Consider the following 22,914-nt stretch of genomic DNA (forward strand, 5'->3'; position numbering starts at 1 on the left):
CATCAAATTTTTTTGTTACTTTTTTCTATTTTAATAAGTAATGGTGAGTTTTTTGGTTCAAAATAAAACTTGGTTATCTTTGCTTACATTTAGAATGAACATCATTAATGCTGGAATGCATGCCCCAGAATACTTTCTCCTTCCCCCCCCCTGCCCCCATGAAACTGATCAACCACACTCTGCAAATTGACTTCCTCACAAACAGACCCCAGACAGCTCAGATTGGCAGCCACACCTCCTCCACTCTAGTGCTCAGGGATGTACTGGCGTTTTGCTCCCGGATAAGTCTGTATAAGACGCTCTGGGGCCCAATTTGGACATTTCCACTTAGTAGTGTCCTCACTTTTGTTGCCAGCAGTATAGACATTAATGGCTGTGTGATGTGTTATTTTGAGGGGACAGCAGATTTACACTGTTATACAAACTGTACACTTGCTACTTTGCGTTGTAGCAAAGTGTCATTTCTTCAGTATTGACACATGAAAAGATATAATCAAATATTTACAAAAATGTGAGGGGTGGACTCACTTTTGTGAGATACTGGACATACAGGTACTGGTCATATAATTAGAATATCATCAAATAGTTGATTTATTTCAGTAATTCCATTCAAAAAGTGAAACCTGTATAATGTATACATTCATTCCAGACAGACTGATATATTTCAAGTGTTCATTCCTTTTAATTTTGATGATTATAACTGTTAAACTCAGATAAAACTGAAGTTATTGCTCTGGGGCCTAAGCACCTCCGTGACGCATTATCTAAAGATATAGTTTCCCTGGATGGCATCGCCCTGGCCTCCAGCACCACTGTGAGGAATCTTGGAGTTATCTTTGATCAGGACATGTCGTTTAAGTCTCACATTAAGCAAATTTCAAGGACCGCCTTTTTTCACCTACGTAATATTGCGAAAATCAGGAACATCCTGTCTAAAAATGATGCAGAAAAACTAGTCCATGCATTTATTACTTCTAGGCTGGATTACTGCAATTCCTTATTATCAGGCTGCTCGAAAAAGTCCATTAAGACTCTTCAGCTGATCCAGAATGCTGCAGCTCGTGTTCTGACAGGAACCAGGAAAAGAGATCACATTTCTCCTGTTTTAGCTTCTCTGCACTGGCTTCCAGTAAAATCCAGAATAGAATTTAAAATCATTCTTCTTACCTACAAAGCTCTTAATGGTCAGGCACCATCTTATCTTAAAGAGCTCATAGTACCTTACTACCCCACCAGAGCACTGCGCTCCCAGAATGCAGGGTTACTTGTGGTTCCTAGAGTCTCCAAAAGTAGACTAGGAGCCAGAGCGTTCAGCTATCAAGCTCCTCTCCTGTGGAACCAGGTTCCAGTTTGGGTTCAGGAGGCAGACACCATCTCCACATTTAAGAGTAGGCTTAAGACTTTCCTCTTTGATAAAGCTTATAGTTAGGGCTGGCTCAGGTGAGTCCTGAACCATCCCTTAGTTATGCTGCTATAGGCCTAGACTGCCGGGGGATTTCCCATGATGCACTGAGCTCCTCTCTCCTCTACTTTCTCTCCCTCTGTATGCAACCTTATCCCATTATTGCATGTTACTAACACAACTTCTCCCCTTTCTGGTAGTCTTGTGCTTTCTCGTCCCTCTCCTCTCTCCTCCTATCACTTCCTGCAGGTTTTCTGGCTCTGGAGCTGTGGAGTCTGGATCTGTGGCTGCGGGTCACCTGCTGCCCCCGTGTTCCTGCTCAACACCCTCTGCTGCAACGACTATTGTTGCTAGTCTTATTGTTATTATTGTTATTATAATCATTAACATTACGATGGTTACCATTAACACTATTATAAATATCTGTACCATTTTTCATTTAGTCTATAGCAACATTACCTTCACTGTGTGTACCTCTGTGTGTATATTGTGTAGGCTGCCTCCCTCCCCTCTCTCTCTCCTTACATCTCTCTCTCCTTACATCTCTCTCTCTCTCTCTCTCACCCCAACCGGTCGAGGCAGATGGCCGCCCACCCTGAGCCATGGTTCTGCTCGAGGTTTCTGCCTCTTAAAAGGAAGTTTTTCCTTGCCTCTGTCGCCTAGTGCTGCTCTTGGTGGGAACTGTTGGGCTTCTGTAAATAACATCATAGAGTACGGTCTAGACCTGCTCTTTTATGAAAAGCGCTGTGAGATAACTGTTGTTGTGATTTGGCGCTATATAAATAAAATTGAATTGAATTGAATTGAATAACTGACAACTAATGAAAACCCCAAAATCAGTATCTCAGAAAATTAGAATATTGTGAAAGTTTCAATATTGAAGACACCTGGTGCCACACTCTAATCAGCTAATTAACTCAAAACACCTGCAAAGGCCTTTAAATGGTCTCTCAGTCTAGTTCTGTAGGTTACACAATCATGGGGAAGACTGCCGACTTGACAGCTGTCCAAAAGACGACCATTGACACCTTGCACAAGGAGGACAAGACACAAAAGGTCATTGCTAAAGAGGCTGGCTGTTCACAGAGCTCTGTGTCCAAGCACATTAATAGAGAGGTGAAGGGAAGGAAAAGATGTGGTAGAAAAAAAGTGTACAAGCAATAGGGATAACCGCACCCTGGAGAGGATTGTGAAACAAAACCCATTCAAAAATGTGGGAGGAGATTCACAAAGAGTGGACTGCAGCTGGAGTCAGTGCTTCAAGAACCACCACGCACAGACGTATGCAAGACATGGGTTTCAGCTGTCGCATTCCTTGTGTCAAGCCACTGTTGAACAAGACACAGTGTCAGAAGCGTCTCGCCTGGGCTAAAGACAAAAAGGACTGGACTGCTGCTGAGTGGTCCAAAGTTATGTTCTCTGATGAAAGTAAATTTTGCATTTCCTTTGGAAATCAAGGTCCCAGAGTCTGGAGGAAGAGAGGAGAGGCACAGAATCCACGTTGCTTGAAGTCTAGTGTGAAGTTTCCACAGTCAGTGATGGTTTGGGTGCCATGTCATCTGCTGGTGTTGGTCCACTGTGTTTTCTGAGGTCCAAGGTCAACGCAGCCGTCTACCAGGAAGTTTTAGAGCACTTCATGCTTCCTGCTGCTGACCAACTTTATGGAGATGCAGATTTCATTTTCCAACAGGACTTGGAACCTGCACACAGTGCCAAAACTACCAGTACCTGGTTTAAGGACCATGGTATCCCTGTTTTTAATTGGCCAGCAAACTGGCCTGACCTTAACCCTGTAGAAAATCTATGGGGTATTGTGAAGAGGAAGATGCGATACGCCAGACCCAACAATGTAGAAGAGCTGAAGGCCACTATCAGAGCAACCTGGGCTCTCATAACACCTGAGCAGTGCCACAGACTGATCGACTCCATGCCACGCCGCATTGCTGCAGTAATTCAGGCAAAAGGAGCCCCAACTAAGTATTGAGTGCTGTACATGCTCATACTTTTCAAGTTCATACTTTTCAGTTGGCCAACATTTCTAAAAATCCTCTTTTTGTATTGGTTTTCAGTAATATTCCAATTTTCTGAGATACTGAATTTGGGGTTTCCATTAGTTGTCAGTTTTAATCATCACAATTAAATGAAATAAACATTTGAAATATATCAGTCTGTGTGGAATGAATTAATATAATATCCAAGTTTCACTTTTTGAATGGAATTACTGAAATAAAATCAACTTTTTGATGATATTCTAATTATATGACCAGCACCTGTACATAGTCGTGACCATACCTGAACATCATTCATTAAGAAATTTCATAAAGGAATTGAATGGCCTGTGGAACCTGTACACCCACTGAAAAAATAAAGATGGACAAAAAAAAACGAGTTTTAAAAAGTAATGGGAAGCAGGAGCATCTACGTCCAATATCAACTGAAAGCATCACCTTCATTCAGATATGCAGACGTTATTCAATGAGCAGCAAACATCTATGTTGCCTAGGCGTTATTCCATTGTGCCCCTATTTCTGATTCAAGATTAAATACTTTTTATGTTGTATGATCCTCTTTAAGAAAATGCTCTCCCTTAGTTGTAGCTATGCTAATACATTTATAGACTTGTTCATTCATTTGATGATCTTAAAGTGTAAAATGTGCCCAAAAGTTAGGATTCCCATCTATGCTATTGTAATTATTGTTATTCAGACTCGAGATTATTTGTGATAATTGACAAATACATAATATATGATATTATCATGTCTGCAAGAAGAAATTCTATCTTCAACTAGTTTTTGTGGCTTAAAACAATCATTACTAAATGTTTAATTCAGATATTAGAGACATCATAACTGTTAACAGGACAATTGTCAAATTTAAATATTTTTTTTTTATTTAAGCAGAGGAAATGTATCAATTTGATGAATGGTATTAAGAGTCTTTGTTTTATCAAAGATACTTCAATACTTTTTTTTCATCATTCTCAGTCTGTAGCCTACAGTACAGAATTGAAGAGTGGTTGGCAAGTATAATAAAAATATAATATATATATTATAATAATGAAAGTGCAACATGTTCGTCACCTTTTCAAGTTAGATATGCTCTTTATTGTTTCAAAGAAAGATCCACAAGAAAAGTTAACCAGGGAAGCAGGGTGCAGGTACTGAGCTTACGGTCTGTTAAGAACCAGAGAGAAAAAGATGGACAATGATTTTAATAACTGTAACTGTAACAGAGGCTCATTATGTGAGCTGAATACTGTATATTATAGAAGAACTTTGTCATGTGTTTAAAAAATCACCTTTTACTTCATCCCAACTGCTATGGATCTTTGACCTGAAACCTTGGGTTTCCTTTTCCAATTCAATCCCACTATAAACCAGGGCCTTACTATACACATCTCTGTAACACTAGGCCAACAACAAGTAATAATAAGAAGGTTAAAAAATGTGGACTTCATTGAAGAACTAGTAGATTGTATCATAGGTGTTTTTATTTATTTCACATATAGTGTACCTTGGTATGTCACATTAGAATTTAAGATTTTTATATTGTGAATTTAAACATATTGAGTATCTCTCTGGGTTCTAGGGGAGTCTTCAGATATTCAAACAAATAAGATTTTGAGTGTGAATGTTCATGCTCAACAGCGTGTAACAAAATAATGGAAACTCTAACAAGCCTTTGGAGTTTCAGCTGCAGCTTAAAGAATTTAGTCCCCAGACAGAGTAATTTTTTTCACGTGTTATCAGCTGGATTAAAATGCTTTGAAAACTGAAGTGTTCATTTTAAGAAAAAAATTAATAATCATTAGTAATTTAAGGAAAGGCCGATGCTGAATTGATTCAAAAGATGGTTGTTAGATTATATAGTTCAAAGTAGTACTTTCATAAATTATCTCAATCAATGAATATATTTCTTTTTATTGAAGAATTTCTGGTAGTTGTCAGATAACATTTGTAGTTAATTTTTTCCCCCAAAGAGCAGACTTTTATAAACAGTGCGTATTTTGGACATTTTCAGTCCATACACTAAAGGACTGACGAGCGGTTGGCATGTAAGCCAGTATAATGACAAAAGAATGCGCAACATATTGGGTAAACTGCTCAGATTAAACCTGCTCTGCATTATTTCAAAGAAGGCCCCAAAAGAAAAGTTGAGCAGAGAAGCAAGGTGAGGAGTGCAGGTACTGACAGCTTTTTGTCTGGTCTGTTTAGAACCAGAAAAACACACTTTAAGAATCCTCATGTAAGTGTAGAGAATTAAAATTATAAGACCAACAATTACTGTACACATGTGAAAAATTCCATACATGTTATTTACAGTGGTGTCAGAGCAGGCCAGTTTAACGATGGGGTAGTTGTCACAGTACACTTTTTGAATTGTGTTCCCACACAGCTGTAAAGGGACACTCAGAGACAACATGACACCAGTAAAAAGTACACCGTATAACCATATTAATGTGGTAAGGATTGCAACCGTTTTAGACGTCATACGTGTGTTATATTGTAGAGGATAACAGATTGCAAGGTATCGATCGTAAGACATGATGGCTAAGGTCACAAATTCTACACATCCATAAGAGTACAGACAGTAAATCTGCAGGAAGCAAAAGGGAGCAGAAACAGTGTGAATGTCAGAGAGAATCTGAAGCAGAAGGAATGGAAACAATCCTGTACTACCATACAGCTCATTTACAAACAGGCTGCACAGAAAAAGGTACATAGGTTCATGTAAGCTTCTGTTCATACAGATAACCACAATGAGCAAAAGATTGGCACCAACAATTAACATATATAAAGTCAGAATAATGAGGAAATATAAGTATTTAAAAACCCCAGTGTCAAAGTAGGCAGCAAGTGTAAAATATGAAAACTGTGTAGAGTTTATCATGATCCCTCTCTTTGTTTAAAAAAAATTGTAGTTGTTAAGTTCAGCAATTTAAAATAGATCTTTGTGAAAGAAAACATCAATTATTCCTACTTTATAAACAAATCTTAGCATATTCACACCAATCAGATTCACCTGAATGAAAACAAATTTCCAAAATACATCAAACTTACTGTTATATTATTTAAAGTCACTATAAGTCAGGTTGTGAGAATGGATGCTTTCTAACACTGATATGCTCACCTTCTATAGTCACACTGTGACTGCCTCCCACCTACTCAGCTTCTTTTAACCTTTTCCAGTCAGGGGGTTTGGCTTAGTCTGTGAGTGGACCCAGCAGCGGAAACAGACAGGAGTTGTATAAGTTAAACTTTTTTAATGAACAATTTATGAATGGATGAAGGGGTTGGCTGGGCAGACAAATGCAGGAGGGAGGCAGGCGTAGACGGTGTAGTATGGCTGGGGTTTTGAGCTGAGGTGGCAAATGGAAGAAGAAAAAAACCATGTTGCCAAAAAGCATGAGAGGAAAAAAAACCACACAAAAGCGACAAGAAGTTTCAGCTGAAAGCAGGACTTAACTACAAAGCAGATGGAAGAATCGGGTGACGAGTGGCAGGAGAGCTAGAGTCTTTAAGCAGATAGGCGATGATTTGATTGAAGTGAATTGAGGAGAGGTGAGGTGAGCCAGGTGCAAGGAAGGTAAGCTGTACCCATAATTCATACACACATATACGCATAGGAGGAAGATCCAGGGAAACAAGGAAAGGCTGAGGCAAGAGGAGGCAGGGCCTTCAGAGAAATCTTAAGTTGGGTCACTTAAGAGGAATCGATAAAGCTCAGCAACAGAATCCACTAGAGCAACCAAGAGAGAGGTTTTCAACTGCATATGAGTGGTTGGTGAAGAAGTGGAGGTATGGCTTATCAGGACCACAGTTACTGATGAGCCCACCCTTTTAGCAGAAGGGGACAGGAGATGAGGATGTGATCGGTCTAGTGGCATGAATGTATTGTGGCTTTAATTGGTGGTTTTTCCTTTTTCAATTTACTATGCCATTCTGAGTACGCAGCCTTCTTGAAAACTCTGGTAGGGGTTCTGGCAAGGTCATAGTTCTTCAGGGGGACTTCATTTCCTATTAGGGAAATTCTGGATAGACCTGAAGGGGATGACAGTCCAATCCTTTGTACTGGACTTGTGCTAGTCATGGATTGCCTTTTCCAATAAGGTTGTTTTTTTAGCATCTAAATGTCTTAAGACGCTTGGGGACCACCATGCCCATCTGCTAGACCACAGGCACTTTCCCCGACCTTCACACATATGATACTTGATTCGTTAGAGCTCCTGGTTGTTGTAAGGACAGTCGTTGTGGTCGCTGGAGTCACCTGAGGCTGTGATTGTTGTTGGCATTGTAAGAGTGTCCCTCATGCTTAAAATGTAGGTAAACAGCTGAGTCTTGATCTGAGGAGCTGGCCTTTCTGTGTTGTTCCATGCTTTTGTGTAGTGGTGTTTTAGTTTTCTCATTATACAAGTCAACATTATATAAGTTGCATTCTTCAATGAAAAACTTTACAAGAGATTTACTCACCAGCATAATTGTATTTTGCAAATATAAACAAAGTTAGAATTTCATGCATGCAACACACTGAGGCATGGTTAATTGTTTGGGAAGTGAAGATAATTGTGCCAGTTTTCCAATTGGAATTTTTGTCCATTCTTGCTTGATTTAAAACTTCAGCTGCTCAGCAGTCTGAGTTCGCCGTTCGCCGATTCTCCTCTTTATGATGCGTTTTATCATGATACATTTTCAACCGGGGACAGATCTGGACCGGCAGCAGGCCAGTAAAGCACACGCACTCTGGGTCTACAAGCTACGCCGCTGTAGCCTGTGCAAAATGACGCCTGGCAGCGTCCTGCTGAGATTAGGCTTAGACCCTTTTTTTTAATATAAAAGTCACAGCCCCATCAGCGCAGAGTCTCTTTCTTACCTATTCAACCTGTCGTTTCACTGTGCAGTTCCCAGTGCTTGGAAGGCAGGGGTACTTTATTTAAGGGGGAAAATCAAGCTGATCCAAACTGTTACAGGCCAATCTCTATTTTGCCAAGGTGCTAGAAAAACTTGTCCACAAGCAACTGACTGACATTCTTCATGATTATAGCATAACTTCTGGTATGCAATCTGATTTTTGTACTTGCTTTAGTTGTACCACTGCCACCCTGAAGGTCTTAAATTATGTTAAAAATTCCCTTGACATGAAGCAATGTTATGCTGCTATTTTTATTGACCTGGCAGAAGCTTTTGATAGAGACCATTCCATCCTAGTCAACTAACTCATTGGTGTCTCGTTTGTTGATACTCAGGAAAGTATTAAAAAACAGGCAGCTATGTAATAATTTTTAAACTTTCCAAATAATCTTATGAACCATTAACAACTCATATATAAATGGTTTGTCATTAAAATAATACTTCATTTATAAATAGTGAACCGATCATGTATAAAGTATGAAAATACAATTCACAATACAATTCTTATTAAGCACATTATAGCTTATTAATAAAGAATACATGTATAACTATGTTTATAAATGACTTACTAATGTGTATTAATGTATGAACAATGCTTTATAAATGATAAATTCCGTATTTACTAATACTTAACTAATGCTTTATAGTGTGTAGTTATTATAAAGTGCTACCCAAAATAAAGTGCATAAGCTATCTGTCAGAGCTAGATCACATAAATAAGGTGTATTTGATATAATTTTTATAAAAGTAATATTCATACTGAAATAAATAAACTGTTTCATTGTAGCCTGTTTCAGTTTTGTGCAAAAGGAATTAAAGGCCAGTCTCATATGGACGCCTGTCCCAAATATAGGCAGGGTCAATTCAGTGATTTTAGCAAATAAAAGCCCGGGCTATTAATCAAAGTTTTACAGTAATATAGTTTGTGTTGAAGTGTGTTAAATGTGTTAAGTGACAACAGTTTTCCAAAGTACACCAGGGCCCATGTGGCTATATTGGTCACAGAAGCATGACTTTTGTTTTTATTGCATATTGGAAAATATCCAAACTTTTCTAGAAATGGGGTTTGTATACAGCCTTACTGTTTTACTCTTCTAAAGCACTTTGTGACTTTGTTCTGTTAGAGGTGCTCTATTAAATAAACTTTACCTACTACTTACTTACAAATCTCAGTTTGCATTTACAGATTCTTGCACACATGGACTGAAATACAGTTACACAACTCTCCACTGATATTTGTAAATGGTCCAGCTACAATTTCCCCAAGAGAGATTCATAGTGTGTGTCTTCAACTTATTCTTCAGTAATAACAATAATAACCCCATAGTCACATTACTGTGGGAGTCTAATGACTTGAAAAGAAGGGACTCACAAGATTACTACAGCAGGTCAACATATAAATGTCAGGATTCACCCGGTGTCACTGTTTGTCTCTGTATTGTCTGACCTTAGTGTTACATGACAGAATGGTAAGTTAGTTAAGTTTAAATTGTCTCAATTGTTTTCTTGATGATGAATTTCTTTACTGTGTGTAGGCCTAGTACTATTAATCTGTTCGTTACTTTAGCTGCACATAGTCCCAAACAAGCACAGAGCTTATAGTTAAAGTTTTACTAAAACAAAATGTAACAATGAAATTCATTAATTCTATGAACAGTGTTATGGCTGCTTTATGAAGCAAAAGCAGGATCATGATAAACTCTACTCAGGTTTCATACTTCATACTTGCTGCCTACTTTGACACTGGACTTTATAAATACATTTATTTTATGGTTATAATGTCTTTATATATGTTAATTGTTGGTGCCAATCTTCTGCTCATTGTGGTTATCTGTATGAACAGAAGCTTACATGAACCTATGTACCTTTTTCTGTGCAGCCTGTTTGTAAATGAGCTGTATGGTAGTACAGGGTTGTTTCCATCCCTTCTGGTTCAGATTCTCTCTGACATTCACACTGTTTCTGCTCCCTTTTGTTTCCTGCTGAATTTCTGTTTGAACTTTTATGCAGGTGTAGGATTTACTAACTTAGCTGTCATGTCTTTTGACAGATATCTTGCAATCTGTTGTCCTCTACAGTATAATATCCAAATGACATCTTACAAAATTGCCATGCTTATTGCTCTAACTTGGCTTTACGCTCTACTAGTGTGTCTTATAATGATATCCTTGACTAACTCCTTAAAGTTGTGTGGGAACATTATTGAAAAAGTGTACTGTGACAACTACTCCATCGTCAAACTGGCATGTTCTGACACCACGATCAATAACATCTATGGGCTCTTTATGATTTCATTCACAATCTTATGTCCTGTTTGTCTAATCTTTTACACTTACATTAAGATTCTTAAAGTTTGTTTTTCTGGTTCTAAACAGACCAGACAAAAAGCTGTCAGTACCTGCACTCCTCACCTTGCTTCTCTGCTCAACTTTTCTTTTGGGGCCTTCTTTGAAATAGTGCAGAGCAGGTTTAATATGAACCATGTACCCATTGTTTTGAGATTTTTTTTATCATTATATTTTCTTACATGCCAGCCGCTTCTCAACCCTTTACTGTATGGTCTAAACATGTCCAAAATCCGCAATATATGTAAGAGTCTTGTCTTTGCTAAAATGTAGGCCACTTTTGCAATGGCCTTCCAACAGATTTCAGTGTTAAGGTCTGAAGTTTGATTTTTAAAATTCAACTGTAAAACTGCTGCTGTGCATTCAATGGTTGCCTTCTGATAGATAAATTAGTTTGCTATGGCAAATTTAAAATAATACACATTTTGTTATACTGTGTTTGAAATGTATTTTCACAAAGATGAATGCAAAAAAGTTACAAAATTTCAATGAAAAAGCAAAGTGGGGATTTGATAATGATGTCTCAACAATTTTGTATTAAATGTGTATTATGGCTTTATTATTAGGAGTACCTTTTTGAAGTAAAAATAAGTTAATAAGTTGGAATTCTGTGGATGTCACAAATCATAGACACTGTAAATTAATGAATGCTTTTATTTTTTAAAGGCCTAAATGTAGCTTTAGTCTAGAGATGGATACGGAGTTCCTATCTGAATGTATCAATGTCATATTCTTCATATATAAACATCTGCTATTTGTGTCTGGAGAGGTTTGCACTAGCTGTTGAAAAACTGAAAAATTAAAATGAAATTCCACAATAGCATCTAATGTATTCCCCTGTAGGTTTCCATGTTTTCTGGGCAAAAATACTGATGATAGTGAGAAGTGTCAAAATCTAAATGAACAGCCTTTATTCAGCAGTGTAAAAAGAATCTAAAAATGGCCACATGTTTTTGGCTTACACCTTCAAGATGTTCAAGTAGAAGCCATGAGGTATTTAAAGCAATGTAATGAAGAAAACACCTGATTGATTGGATTTCATTTAAAACTTCTGTATTCTGTCTGACAGTGACCACATTAACACTCGCAAAATAACATCACCATATATTTGACCATCAAAGGTCATTTTCTCCCCTCAAACTTGAAAAATAAAAATTAAAATTAAAGCTACATACACTATATACAAACTACATGTTGTGCGATTGCGTGGTGTGGGGACAGAGAGGACCCAAATGCAAAGTTTGGAGGGAAGGAGGTTTATTGAGGGAGAAGGGGGTAAAGGGACTGGAGTGGAGGAAGAGGTGGATGTCGGGAAAGCACAGGCACGGGGAACCAAGGAGACAGGGGCCGAGGAAGCGAGGAGAGGCGGGGGAACAGGGAGGACGCCGTGAGGGAAGTCCGAGGAGGAGTGGGCCAGCGGATGAGCCCAGCCGACTGAACGGAGGACGAGGGTGAGTGTACCTGGGAGGGAAACAGACAGAGAGACAAGGTTAGGGAAGACAACGACAAGGCACAGGGAAAATGAGAAAAAACAAGAAACATGAAAGCCTGAACGTGGGGGTGGCACCGGGTATGGAGCAACGACGATCAAGCGAGGATGGTTTCCCTGCCTGTATTTCAACCCCGGATGAGGTTGATTATTGGCAGGTGTGGCAGGCTGACGAGGTGGCTGATGGGATGCAGGTGCAGGTAGTTGGCTGGGCTCAGGAGCAGAGGGAGAGAGAGAGAGAGAGCACAGGCAGGGGAGGAAACACAGGGAGGCAGGCAGAGAACAGAAAACCAAGGAGAAAGCAGAACAACTGATAAAAAGGAGAAAAAAACAGGACACTCACCGTCAGCCGGGCTGCCACCACAACACTACACTTATTATCATAATGGATAATTACACAGAATAATTGCACACATCATTTACTAATTAAATATTTCTCTGTAAATTGGACAATTGCATGGAGATAACATTTTACAGGATACAAGCAGGAAATTCACAGAACAGTAGTACAGTAAAAATACAATAGCACATTTTACATTGAAGGGATATCCTGTATTCTATATTAGTATAGATAGTAAGTATATATATATATATATATATATATATATATATATATATATATATGTATATATGTATATGTATATATATATATATATATATATATGTATATATATATGTATATATATATACTGTAGTTCCCAAGTGTGAGGGTTGAGAATGAACTTTAAACCCCACTGACAGAATCAGAATCAGAAGGAGCTTTATTGCCAAGTAATTTTTACACATACAATGATTTTGCTTTGGTCATAAGGTGCTACACGTAGACAAACATACAGTTGACATAAATAAACGTAGTAATATATAAATATGGAATAGACAGATGGAAAAAATATATAAATTGATAAAATATAAAATATAGAAGAAAAATGATTAACACTTAACAACAAACAACAAATATGTGCAATATACCGGGTATGTGTATGTTCACAATGATGTGAAATTAAATAATATTTACATGTTCAAAGATATACAGGATTTGAGAGGGAAGGAGGGAGTGTCAGTGGGGGCCCGGGCCTTGTTAATGAGGCTGCAGGCGGGAAGAAACTGTTTTTGTGGCGAGAGGTTTTGGTCCTGATGGACCGCAGCCTCCTGCCAGAGGGGAGAGTCTGAAACAGTTTGTGTCCAGGGTGGGAGGAGTCAGCTGCAATCTTTCCTGCTCACCTCCAGGACTCTAAGGTGGTCCTGAAGTGAAGGAAGATTACCACCAATCACCTTCTTTGCAGAGCGAATGATACGCTGCAGCCTTCCCTTGTCCCTGGCGGTGGCAGCAGCGTACCGAGCCCGTTCTCATTTCAGGGCGTCATATACCGACGATTTGAGAAAGAGTGACAAAGCGTAGCTAAAGTTACCCTTTAGCGTCTGTGTGAGATGCACTGGATGCGTCTCCATGAGACGCTTCTGGAAGTGTCTCTATGAAACGCTCTGGGGCGTCCCGTACAGACTGGAAGTGCTAGCTAGCACTAAGCCCCTACCCTTACCACAACCATCAGAAATGTTCAGCCCGTTCTCATCTCAAGGCGTCATATAACAACGATTGGAGAAAGAGTGACAAAGCATAGGTGTTTGACGCAAAAGGTACCCTTTAGCGTGCGTCTCCATGAGACGCTAAAGGGTGTGGTAACGGTAGCTAGCTAGCTAGCAACGTTCATGATAAAGGTGTTGACAGCCCCCCGAAGCTCCTACCCTCACCACAACCATCAGGAATGTTAGTACCTAAACCTAAGTCACTGAATGTATGCATGTCGAGCGGCTAACCCTACATCACGGCCGATGTGCTAACAGGTAGGGTTAGCCTCTCTTGTGTTGCTGCAATGTAGGAAACAGGGGGCGTTTCATACGGATAAAATCCTTACGCTTTGTCACGCGGTCTGAAAAGCGTCAGTTATGACGCATTGAGATGAGAATGTGTTGGTGTACCAGATGGTGATGGAGGAGGTGAGGATGGACTCCATGATGGCGGTGTAGAAGTGCACCATCATTGTCTTTGGCGGGCTGAACTTCTTCAGCTGCCGCAGGAAATTCATGAAGGTTTTAGACTGGCCAAGTCAGTCAGCTGACCTTAACCCAACAGAGCTGCATTTCACCTCCTTAAGAGGAGACTGAAGGGAGAAACACCCCGAAACAAACAAGAAGTGAAAGAAGCTGCAGTAAAAGCCTGGAATAGCATCACAAATGAAGAATGCAACAGTTTGGTGATGTCGACGGGTCGCAGGCTTGAGGCAGTTATTGCAAGCAAGGGTTCTGCCACCAAATATTAAATGTTATTTACTTTTTTGTTCCATTACTTTTGCGCACCTTATAATGCTGTGGTCTCATACAAACGGGTATTTATATCTAGATGTGTTAATATGATCAAAAACATCCATGGACTCTTTATGATTACAGTCTCAATTTTATGTCCTGTTTGTCTAATCTTTTACACTTACATGAAGATTCTTAACAGACCAGACAAAAAACTGTCAGTACCTGCACTCCGCACCTTGCTTCCCTACTGAACTTTTCTTTTTTAGGCCTTCTTTGAAATAGTGCAAAGCAGATTTAATATGAACCACGTACCCTTTATTTAGAGAATTGTTTTATATTTTCTTACATGCCAGCCACTTCTCAACCCTTTACTGTATGGTCTAAACATGTCCAAAATCAGCAATATATGTAAGGTATAAAGTAAGTAAGACAATTAAAAATGAATGCAGATTTTGCATTTTCACAAAGAATGATGCAAGAAAGTAACAGAAATACAATTATTATTTATTGAAAGAAAAGTGGTTCTGATAAGATACAAATAAACTGGATACATGAGAAACATGTATCCGAAAGGAAACAAGGAAAGGTTTACATATTGTATATAGTTTTTATTTGTTTCATTTAGATGTATTTACATTTATCACTCAGTCCCCTTTTCCCTCTACTTTTGTCTCTTGAGCTGCTGTAACAAGTGAGTTTGGGATCAATAAAGTTTATCTTATTATAAGGAGTTATTGTTACCATGATTCTCTGGGTAAATGTTTATACTTTCAAGATCCCACAGAAACTGAACCCCAATCTCCCAGGTCTCAAGTCAGACCCATTCATAAACCGAAATCCAAATCAGGTTTATTGCCTAGTAGGTTTACAGATATAAGGAATTTGCATTCCTAACTTGTGCATAACAATAAAGATACAACTCAACTTTGACAAACATTTACAGTATGTAATGTAAAAGGTGGAGGGTGGTGGGCATGAGAGTCAGAGTCAGTACTGGTCCCAGGCCTTGCTGAGGCCATCTGCAGATGGAGAGAAACTGTTTTTATGGCACCACAATTTGCCACATGATACGCTGATAATATAACACTCCAAAACTCAAAAGTACTGAAACTCACCAAAAGGTTTAAAATAACGTTTCGACTCCAGTTACTGTGTATATGTTTATGAAATTGTCTATGAAAAACCTAATTATGTCCGCTGATAGACATTAAAAGTGTGTCTTAGCTGTGCCTTGTTAACCTGCTTGTGTTGTGCTCTGTCAGCGTTTCTGTATATTTGATCTTTCGGTTTTGTTTTAGCATCTGTTCCATGTTTGGATTTACCGTCGCTTAGACTCTTGCCTTGTGCTCTTTGGAAGACTGTTTCAGTTAAGTTTTTTTTTAAATAAACATTTTGGACTGCAACCTCCTCGCCATTGTCTGCATTTAGGTCCACACCTCAGTTTACCTGACTTTTTTACCTGACATTTTTTCAACTTACTATGTTTAATGTTATGCACAAATATACCAAGGCAAATTCTGTGTATGTGTTATTCTATTAGGCAATAAACTTTTTCTGGTTCTTATTTGTTCACCTTGAGTAACAAGAGAAAACAGTAATTGTATGTCATTGGCTGGCTAGTGTCAGCAGTAATAATTTATTCGGGTAACATATTGAAAGTCAAAGGTGGGAACTTTATCATGCAAGTTTCACAAAATAAAAAGTATGGTTTTGGTCTGTCATTCTGACATTCTTGTATCATTTTAACATTGTTGTGTGTGTAATATTCTATGTGAGGCCAAAGGCACAAGATCTAAAATCCTAAAACTTCAACATTCCCAACCAAATGTTTTTTGGGTGACATTTTAGAGTAGTTTGACATTGTCTGTTCAGCATGACATAAGTTATAAAATACAGAAATAAAGTGAATTTAAGTGAAGTTAGTAGAGAAAATGGGTGCATCAGTGGAAGGACACAAGTCTGACTTGTAATAAAACTTTAGTTTAAGACTATATGTGAAAGAACCTTTGTGAGAAAGACAGCAGGGGAAGTATTATTGTGGTAAATGACACTGTCACATACATTTTTTAAATGTATGCCTAGCAGGCTCTGTAATAACATGTGACCTATGTGACCTAACATGCTCCCTAATATGAAACCAGCACTAAGAAATACTGTATTCTGAATTAAATAGAAGAAACTTCCCCAGGAGAGTGAAGGCCGTCTCCTTTCAGCATATCTTGGCAGCCACATAAGCAAAACCAGTTTCTTAGAAAAACGAAACCTTGTCCATTACAAAGGTGAGCCAGTAGTGGTTTAAAGAAACCCCCATACAGAGAATCCCTTTCATCAACAAATTTGTGATATGGATCCAACAGATCAGATCTGTGCTTCACTGGTTTCAAGCTCAAGCTTTTTGGGGGAGCTGTTAAATTTAGATTAATTAAATTTTATGAATGGGACATTCTTGAGTAATGGATCCAAAGTGTAATAAAGACAAAATTCAACCCCAGCTCATGAGTTTGATCTTCTACACTTCAGAAGAAAACAGATTTTTACATATGTTACGGATTTTGGACATTTTCAGGCCATACAGTAAAGGGTTGAACAGTGGCTGGCATGTAAGAAAGTATAATGATAAAAAAATGCGCAAAATAATGGGTACACTGCTCATATTAAACCTGCTTTGTAATACTTCAAAGGATGCCCCAAAACAAAAGTTGAGCAGAGAAGCAAGGTGAGGAGTGCAGGTACTGACAGCTTTTTGTCTGGTCTGTTTAGAACCAGAAAAACAAACTTTAAGAATCCTCATGTAAGTGTAAAGGATTAAGATTACAGGACCAAAGACTACAAAGTAAGTGGCAAAAAGTCCATAAATGTTATTGACTGTGGTGTCAGAGCAGGCCAGTTTGACAACAGAGTAGTTGTCACAGTACACTTTATCAATGATGTTCCCACACAGCTGTAAAGAGGAACTTAAGAATGTCGTACCAGCAACTACAACAAAAGGGTATAACCATGATACACCAATAAGCATAACGACTTTCTTGAATGTCATGCGTGTGTTATAGTGTAGAGGACAACAGATTGCAAGATATCTGTCATAAGACATGACGGCTAAATTGACAAATTCCACAGCTACATAAGAATACAAAGAGAAAATCTGCAGGAAACAAAAGGGAGCAGAAACAGTGTGAATGTCAGAGAGAATCTGAAGCAGAAGGAATGGAAACAACCCTGTACTACCATACAGCTCATTTACAAACAGGCTGCACAGAAAAAGGTACATAGGTTCATGTAAGCTTCTGTTCAGACAGATAACCACAATGAGCAGAAGATTCACACAAAGAATTAAAACATATAAAGATGTTAGAATCAGGAAAAATACATATTTTAACAGCCTGATGTCGAAGTAGGCACCAAGTTTGAAATACGAAAATTGAGTAGAATTTGTCATGATCCTTCTATAGTTCATTTGCATAAGTTTAACTAGTTAAAACTTCACACTCACATTTTGTGGTCTGTGTTTGAAGACAACACATCCAGTACATGTGAAATGTTTAGTTTACTTACATGAAAAGAAATTATCCAGTACAGACAATAAAACATTTTATAAACATATTACCTTAAAGTCATTGTCATGTTTATGTTGAACTACAAAATATAGTTCACAACACTGTGTGAATAATACTTACTGGGTGGAAACTCTGCTCCTTTTATACTTATCAAGATGGAGGATGCCCCACAGCAGCAGTGATCTCATTTTTAAAATATCCTACAGATTTTTTGTGATTTGAAAATGACTTATTGAAATTGTGTAGACCAAAAGACTTTTGTTAAGACTACTCAGTACAATTAAGTTTGACAAAAAATAATGCTGTTATTTTATACAACCCGTTCTCACTCCCAAGTCATCACATATGGACGCATGGTCAAGAGCCATTGTCGTCAATTTGTGACTCACTGGGGATCCCTTTACTATCACAGTTCCAACCCTGTAGTGTCGTTTTTTGACAGTAAAAGTAGGTATATAATATTTAAGAGAAAAGAGTAAGGAGGTGGATGAGGTGGATGGGGGGCCAGGACTCCGACTGAAACAGGAGACTGATGTTCGTGTGTCATGTGAAACAAAAAGTCAACGTTAAATAATTTTTATTTACGCAAGTTACGTAAATCGACTTAAGTGACGTTTGTTAACTTACGTACGTAGTTATTTTAACCCAAACCATGATCTTTTCCTAACCATAACCAAGTATTTTTTGTGCCTAAACCTAACCTAACTGCAGCGTTTCACAACTTTAATAACTTGCCGTTTCAAAATGGCAATTTTTCGATACGCAAGCGTTTTATTCTGAAAGTGACGTTGCATATGTATTGTTGCTAACTTTACTGGAATATATGTGTTCTTGCTAAGCATTGCTAACTTGACCGCAGAGCCCTTAACATCAATAAATGACGCAAAAGGGGTAACCTGAGTGTAAAAAAGCGATGGCAAAGGGCCTTGACCATGCATCAATATGTGACGAGTCAGAAGAGAAATGTTGTTTTATACCCCGAGGGAAGATTTTGCTGACCTTTGATATTTATAGTAAGGTGCTACGGATAATTTTAATAGTTGTTATTTTCCAGTTGTCACCAGAACGTATTGTGTTCATAAATGTAGTCTTTCAGTGTTTGTTGTCTTTAAGTCTCCAGCTAGTCCATCGCAATGTTTAGTCAGGAGAACAGACCTGAAACCCCAAAGGTGTCATAACCAAACTTATCTCTGTTGATGGTGGACACTGTAAACTGTAATAGTTTGGCCCCGACAAATACAGCTAATTTTATCAAATTATTTAGCACTATATTGTAATAACTGAGGGGCACTTGGTCTGGTCCGAAGGTTAATTTTTATGACACCCACCCCATCGGCGAATATAACTCTGTACATCACTAGAACCCACCTATGTCAGAATAATGCCCCCATAAAAAAGTGTAAAAAAAAACCCCGTGTAAAGCATTACAATTCAGAGACAGTAATATAGTTATATAACTAATTACTCTCAAATGAGACTTACAAAACATCGCCATTTTAAAATGGCACATTATAAAAGTTGTGAAATGTTGTACTTTGGTTAGGTTTAGGCACAAAAAGTATTTGGTTAAGGTTAGGAAAAGATCATAGTTTGACTTAAAATAGCTACGTGTGTCAGTTAACACGTAAGTTAACTAACGTCACTTGCGTAACTTACACAATTTATGTAACTCGCGTAACTTAAATAAAAAATTTATGTTAAAAGTTGACACACGGGACATGAACACCGGTCTCAGATGGTGATGGAGGAGGTGAGGATGGACTCAACGGACTTCTTCAGCTGCTGCAGGAAGTGCATCCTTCTTGGTGTGGAAGGTGATGTTCAGCTCCCACTTGAGGTCCCAAGAAGCGGAAGGAGTCCACAGTGGCGACTGGGAAGTCATGCAGGATGATGGGGGAGTGTGGGGCTGGGCTCTTTCTGAAGTCTATGACCATCTCCACTGTTTTCAGAGCGTTGAGCTCCAGATTGTTCTGGCTGCACCAGGTCACCTGTACCACCTGTAGACTCATGATGATGAGCCCAATGAGGGTGGTGTCATACCCAGACTTCATGAGCTTGAAGGACTGGTGACAGGAGGTGCAGCTGTTGGTATACAGGGAGAAGAGCAGAGGGGAAAGAATGCAGCCTTGAGGGGAACCGGTGCTGTTTTCCATCTTCACGTGCTGCTTCCTCTGAGGGGTAGGAGGAGGAAGTGGTGGACTGGGGCTGAAGCTGTGATGTGATCAGAGTGACCCAGTGGAGTGTGGGGGATGGCATGATAGGCACTGCTTACTGTAGTGTAGCACCAATACAAAGTGTTCCCCTCTTTCTTTGCACACTGTATTTGGGGAGTTCTTGGCTGAGGTTTCCTTTGTTAAAGTTACCAAGAACAATAACAAGGGAGTCCAGGTTTGTCTGCTCCACACACAGTATCCGGTCGGCCAGCATGCACTGTGCGTCGTGCACGTTGGCCTGCGGTGGAATGTAAACACAGACCAGAGTGAATAAAGCAAACTCACGAGGGGAGTAAAACGGTTTACAGTTAATGATAAAATATTCCAGATCAGGAGAACAGTGCTGCTGAATCACTGGATCACATACTCTGTGAACTGTCTCAGTTCACAGAGTCAAGCTCAACGCTCTGAAAACAGTGGAGATGGTCATGGACTTCAGAAAGAGCCCAGCCCCACACTCCCCCATCATCCTGCATGACTTCCCAGTCGCCACTGTGGACTCCTTCCGCTTCTTGGGACCTCAAGTGGGAGCTGAACATCACCTTCCACACCAAGAAGGATGCACTTCCTGCAGCAGCTGAAGAAGTCCGTTGAGTCCATCCTCACCTCCTCCATCACCATCTGAGACCGGTGTTCATGTCCCGTGTGTCAACTTTTAACATAAATTTTTTATTTAAGTTACGCGAGTTACATAAATTGTGTAAGTTACGCAAGTGACGTTAGTTAACTTACGTGTTAACTGACACATGTAGCTATTTTAAGTCAAACTATGATCTTTTCCTAACCTCTGAGTCACGTCTCCGTGAAGCGCAGAACAGAAGTCAAATAAAAGTCTCTGTTTTTCCCCACCAGTAGCTGAAGTTCGTCCAGTTTGTTGCACAGTGCGCGCACGTCACGAAATATTGGTGGTGTGCAGAGTCCACGCCACTGGAGCGACACGGCTCGTTTTCCTCTCCTTCTGCGCTTCACAGCCCGAGCAACAGTGGGCGTCCCCTTCACCAAAATGTCCAATAATTCCACTGATGACGCGAGAGAAGTGGGAAATTAATCCACTGGAGTTGTTCCCCTGATGTTCCTGAGCTCTTATTTGCTGAAAGAGCTCTGGGAATCACAGCCAAAAACTAAATTAACACACAAAAACAAAACAAAACAGAGCACACCTAATGCCAAGGCAGCTATATGCAGCGCCATCTTGGACATTATTTTAGAGACTTCCTGAACCACTTTGTTTTTGTCTATCTCAATGACATTTTGATTTTTTCCAGAAACCTTACTGAACATGTGTCCCATGTCCGCCTGGTGCTCCAGCAGCTGATGAAAGATGAAAGCAGATCCAGGCAAGATTAGGGCAGTGGTAGAGTGGCCCGTCCCCAATACCATTAAACAACTCCAACAGTTTTTGGGCTTTGCAAAATTTTACTGCAGGTTTATCAGGGACTACAGCAAGATATCTGCTCCATCAACACAACTAACCTCTGTTAAAGCCCCGTTTACCTGGTCTACTGAAGCCCAAGCAGCCTTTGCCAAGCTCAAAATCCAGTTCACCTCCGCCCCCATCTTAGTTCTTTCTGACTTTCCAAGCAGTTCACAGTAGAGGTGGATGCGTCTGACAGCGGAGCAAACGATACATCCTTGTGCATTCTTCTCTTGCTGCCTCAGCCCAGCAAAGAGACTATGATGTTGGTTACATAGAACTGTTCTGATCTAGGTAACGGTCCAGTCCACTGTCCCTGTTTTGGAGGAGTTTCTGGATGTCCCACCTTTGAGGATGATACCTAAGAGGATGTATCTGCCTGCATGGTCTGCTCCCGGGGGGAAATATTCACACCGCCCACCCTCCACCATCTCAAGGTAATGACAACATACTCACCATAGTAGACTGTTTCTGCAAATCCGTGCATTTTGTTGCTCTCCCCAAATTGCCCACAGCCAGCGAAAGTGCATCCGTTCTTGTTCAACAAGTCTTCTGCCTCCACGGAATCGTTTTGGGCAAAGGCCCTCAGTTCATTTCAAAGGTATGGAAAGAGTTTTATCAGTCTCTCATCTGGTTTCCACCCGCAGACTAACGGTCAAGCTGAAAGTGCCCACCTTGCCTGGGTGGAATATGCCCACAATTCCCTAACCAACGTTGCCATGGGCCTGTCACCATTGGAAGCCTTCCTAGGCTACTAGCTCCTTCTGTTCCCCACACAGGAGAATGAGCTGACAGTGCCGTCAGTACAACACCACCTCTGATGCTGCTGCAGGTTGTGGAAAGACACCTGGGCTGCCCTTCTCCGGTCTGCGGAAAACAGCCGCCTTGCTGACAGACACAGAGTCCCTGCCCTAGAGTACAAACAAGGTCTGAAATTTTTGTTAACTTCCAAGACTATCCCATTAAGAACAGATTCCTGAAAACTGTCACCCCGTTTCATTGGCCCCTTTGTCATTGAGAGAATCATACATCCCGCTGATGTCAGACTTAAGCCGCCCTGGTCTATGAAAATTAATTTCATGTTTTCCAGTTAAAACCAGTAGTGTCCAGCCCCCTATGCCCTCCGAAGTTAATAGCTGTAGACTTCAGAAGGAGGACAAACATCAAAGCCCCAGATAAAATCTCTGAGCAAACCATAACCCTGACAGACTCCACATCAGTAAAACTCTGAAACACCAACCACATCATCAAAAAGGCCCATCAAAGACTGCCTCAGGCAACTAAA

The 22,914-nt window shown here is 39.7% G+C and overlaps 3 protein-coding genes across 3 annotated transcripts; 1 reads left to right on the forward strand and 2 right to left on the reverse strand.

The window, feature by feature from the left end:
- Window positions 1–5,362: 5,362 nt before the first annotated feature.
- On the reverse strand, window positions 5,363–6,292 carry LOC119882493 (olfactory receptor 1509-like). The gene has a single exon (XM_038692535.1). The coding sequence runs from the start codon at window positions 6,290–6,292 to the stop codon at window positions 5,363–5,365; it is 930 nt and encodes a 309-aa protein (XP_038548463.1).
- Window positions 6,293–10,001: 3,709 nt separating this feature from the next.
- LOC119882573 (olfactory receptor 10J5-like) lies at window positions 10,002–10,928 on the forward strand. The gene has a single exon (XM_038692660.1). It carries the CDS (start codon window positions 10,002–10,004, stop codon window positions 10,926–10,928), a length of 927 nt encoding a protein of 308 aa, XP_038548588.1.
- A 6,029-nt stretch (window positions 10,929–16,957) lies between these two features.
- On the reverse strand, window positions 16,958–17,884 carry LOC119882230 (olfactory receptor 11A1-like). Its single transcript, XM_038692220.1, has one exon. It carries the CDS (start codon window positions 17,882–17,884, stop codon window positions 16,958–16,960), a length of 927 nt encoding a protein of 308 aa, XP_038548148.1.
- Window positions 17,885–22,914: the final 5,030 nt, after the last annotated feature.

Source organism: Micropterus salmoides, unplaced genomic scaffold, assembly GCF_014851395.1.
Source record: "Micropterus salmoides isolate LMB-PRFRI ecotype aquatic unplaced genomic scaffold, ASM1485139v1 Ms_hic_scaffold_3, whole genome shotgun sequence".
NCBI lineage: Eukaryota > Metazoa > Chordata > Actinopteri > Centrarchiformes > Centrarchidae > Micropterus > Micropterus salmoides.

Excerpts from the sequence above, each read along its gene's own strand:
- LOC119882493 (XM_038692535.1), bottom strand. The coding sequence starts at position 6,292 with ATGATAAACTCTACACAGTTTTCATATTTTACACTTGCTGCCTACTTT.
- LOC119882573 (XM_038692660.1), top strand. The coding sequence starts at position 10,002 with ATGATAAACTCTACTCAGGTTTCATACTTCATACTTGCTGCCTACTTT.
- LOC119882230 (XM_038692220.1), bottom strand. The coding sequence starts at position 17,884 with ATGACAAATTCTACTCAATTTTCGTATTTCAAACTTGGTGCCTACTTC.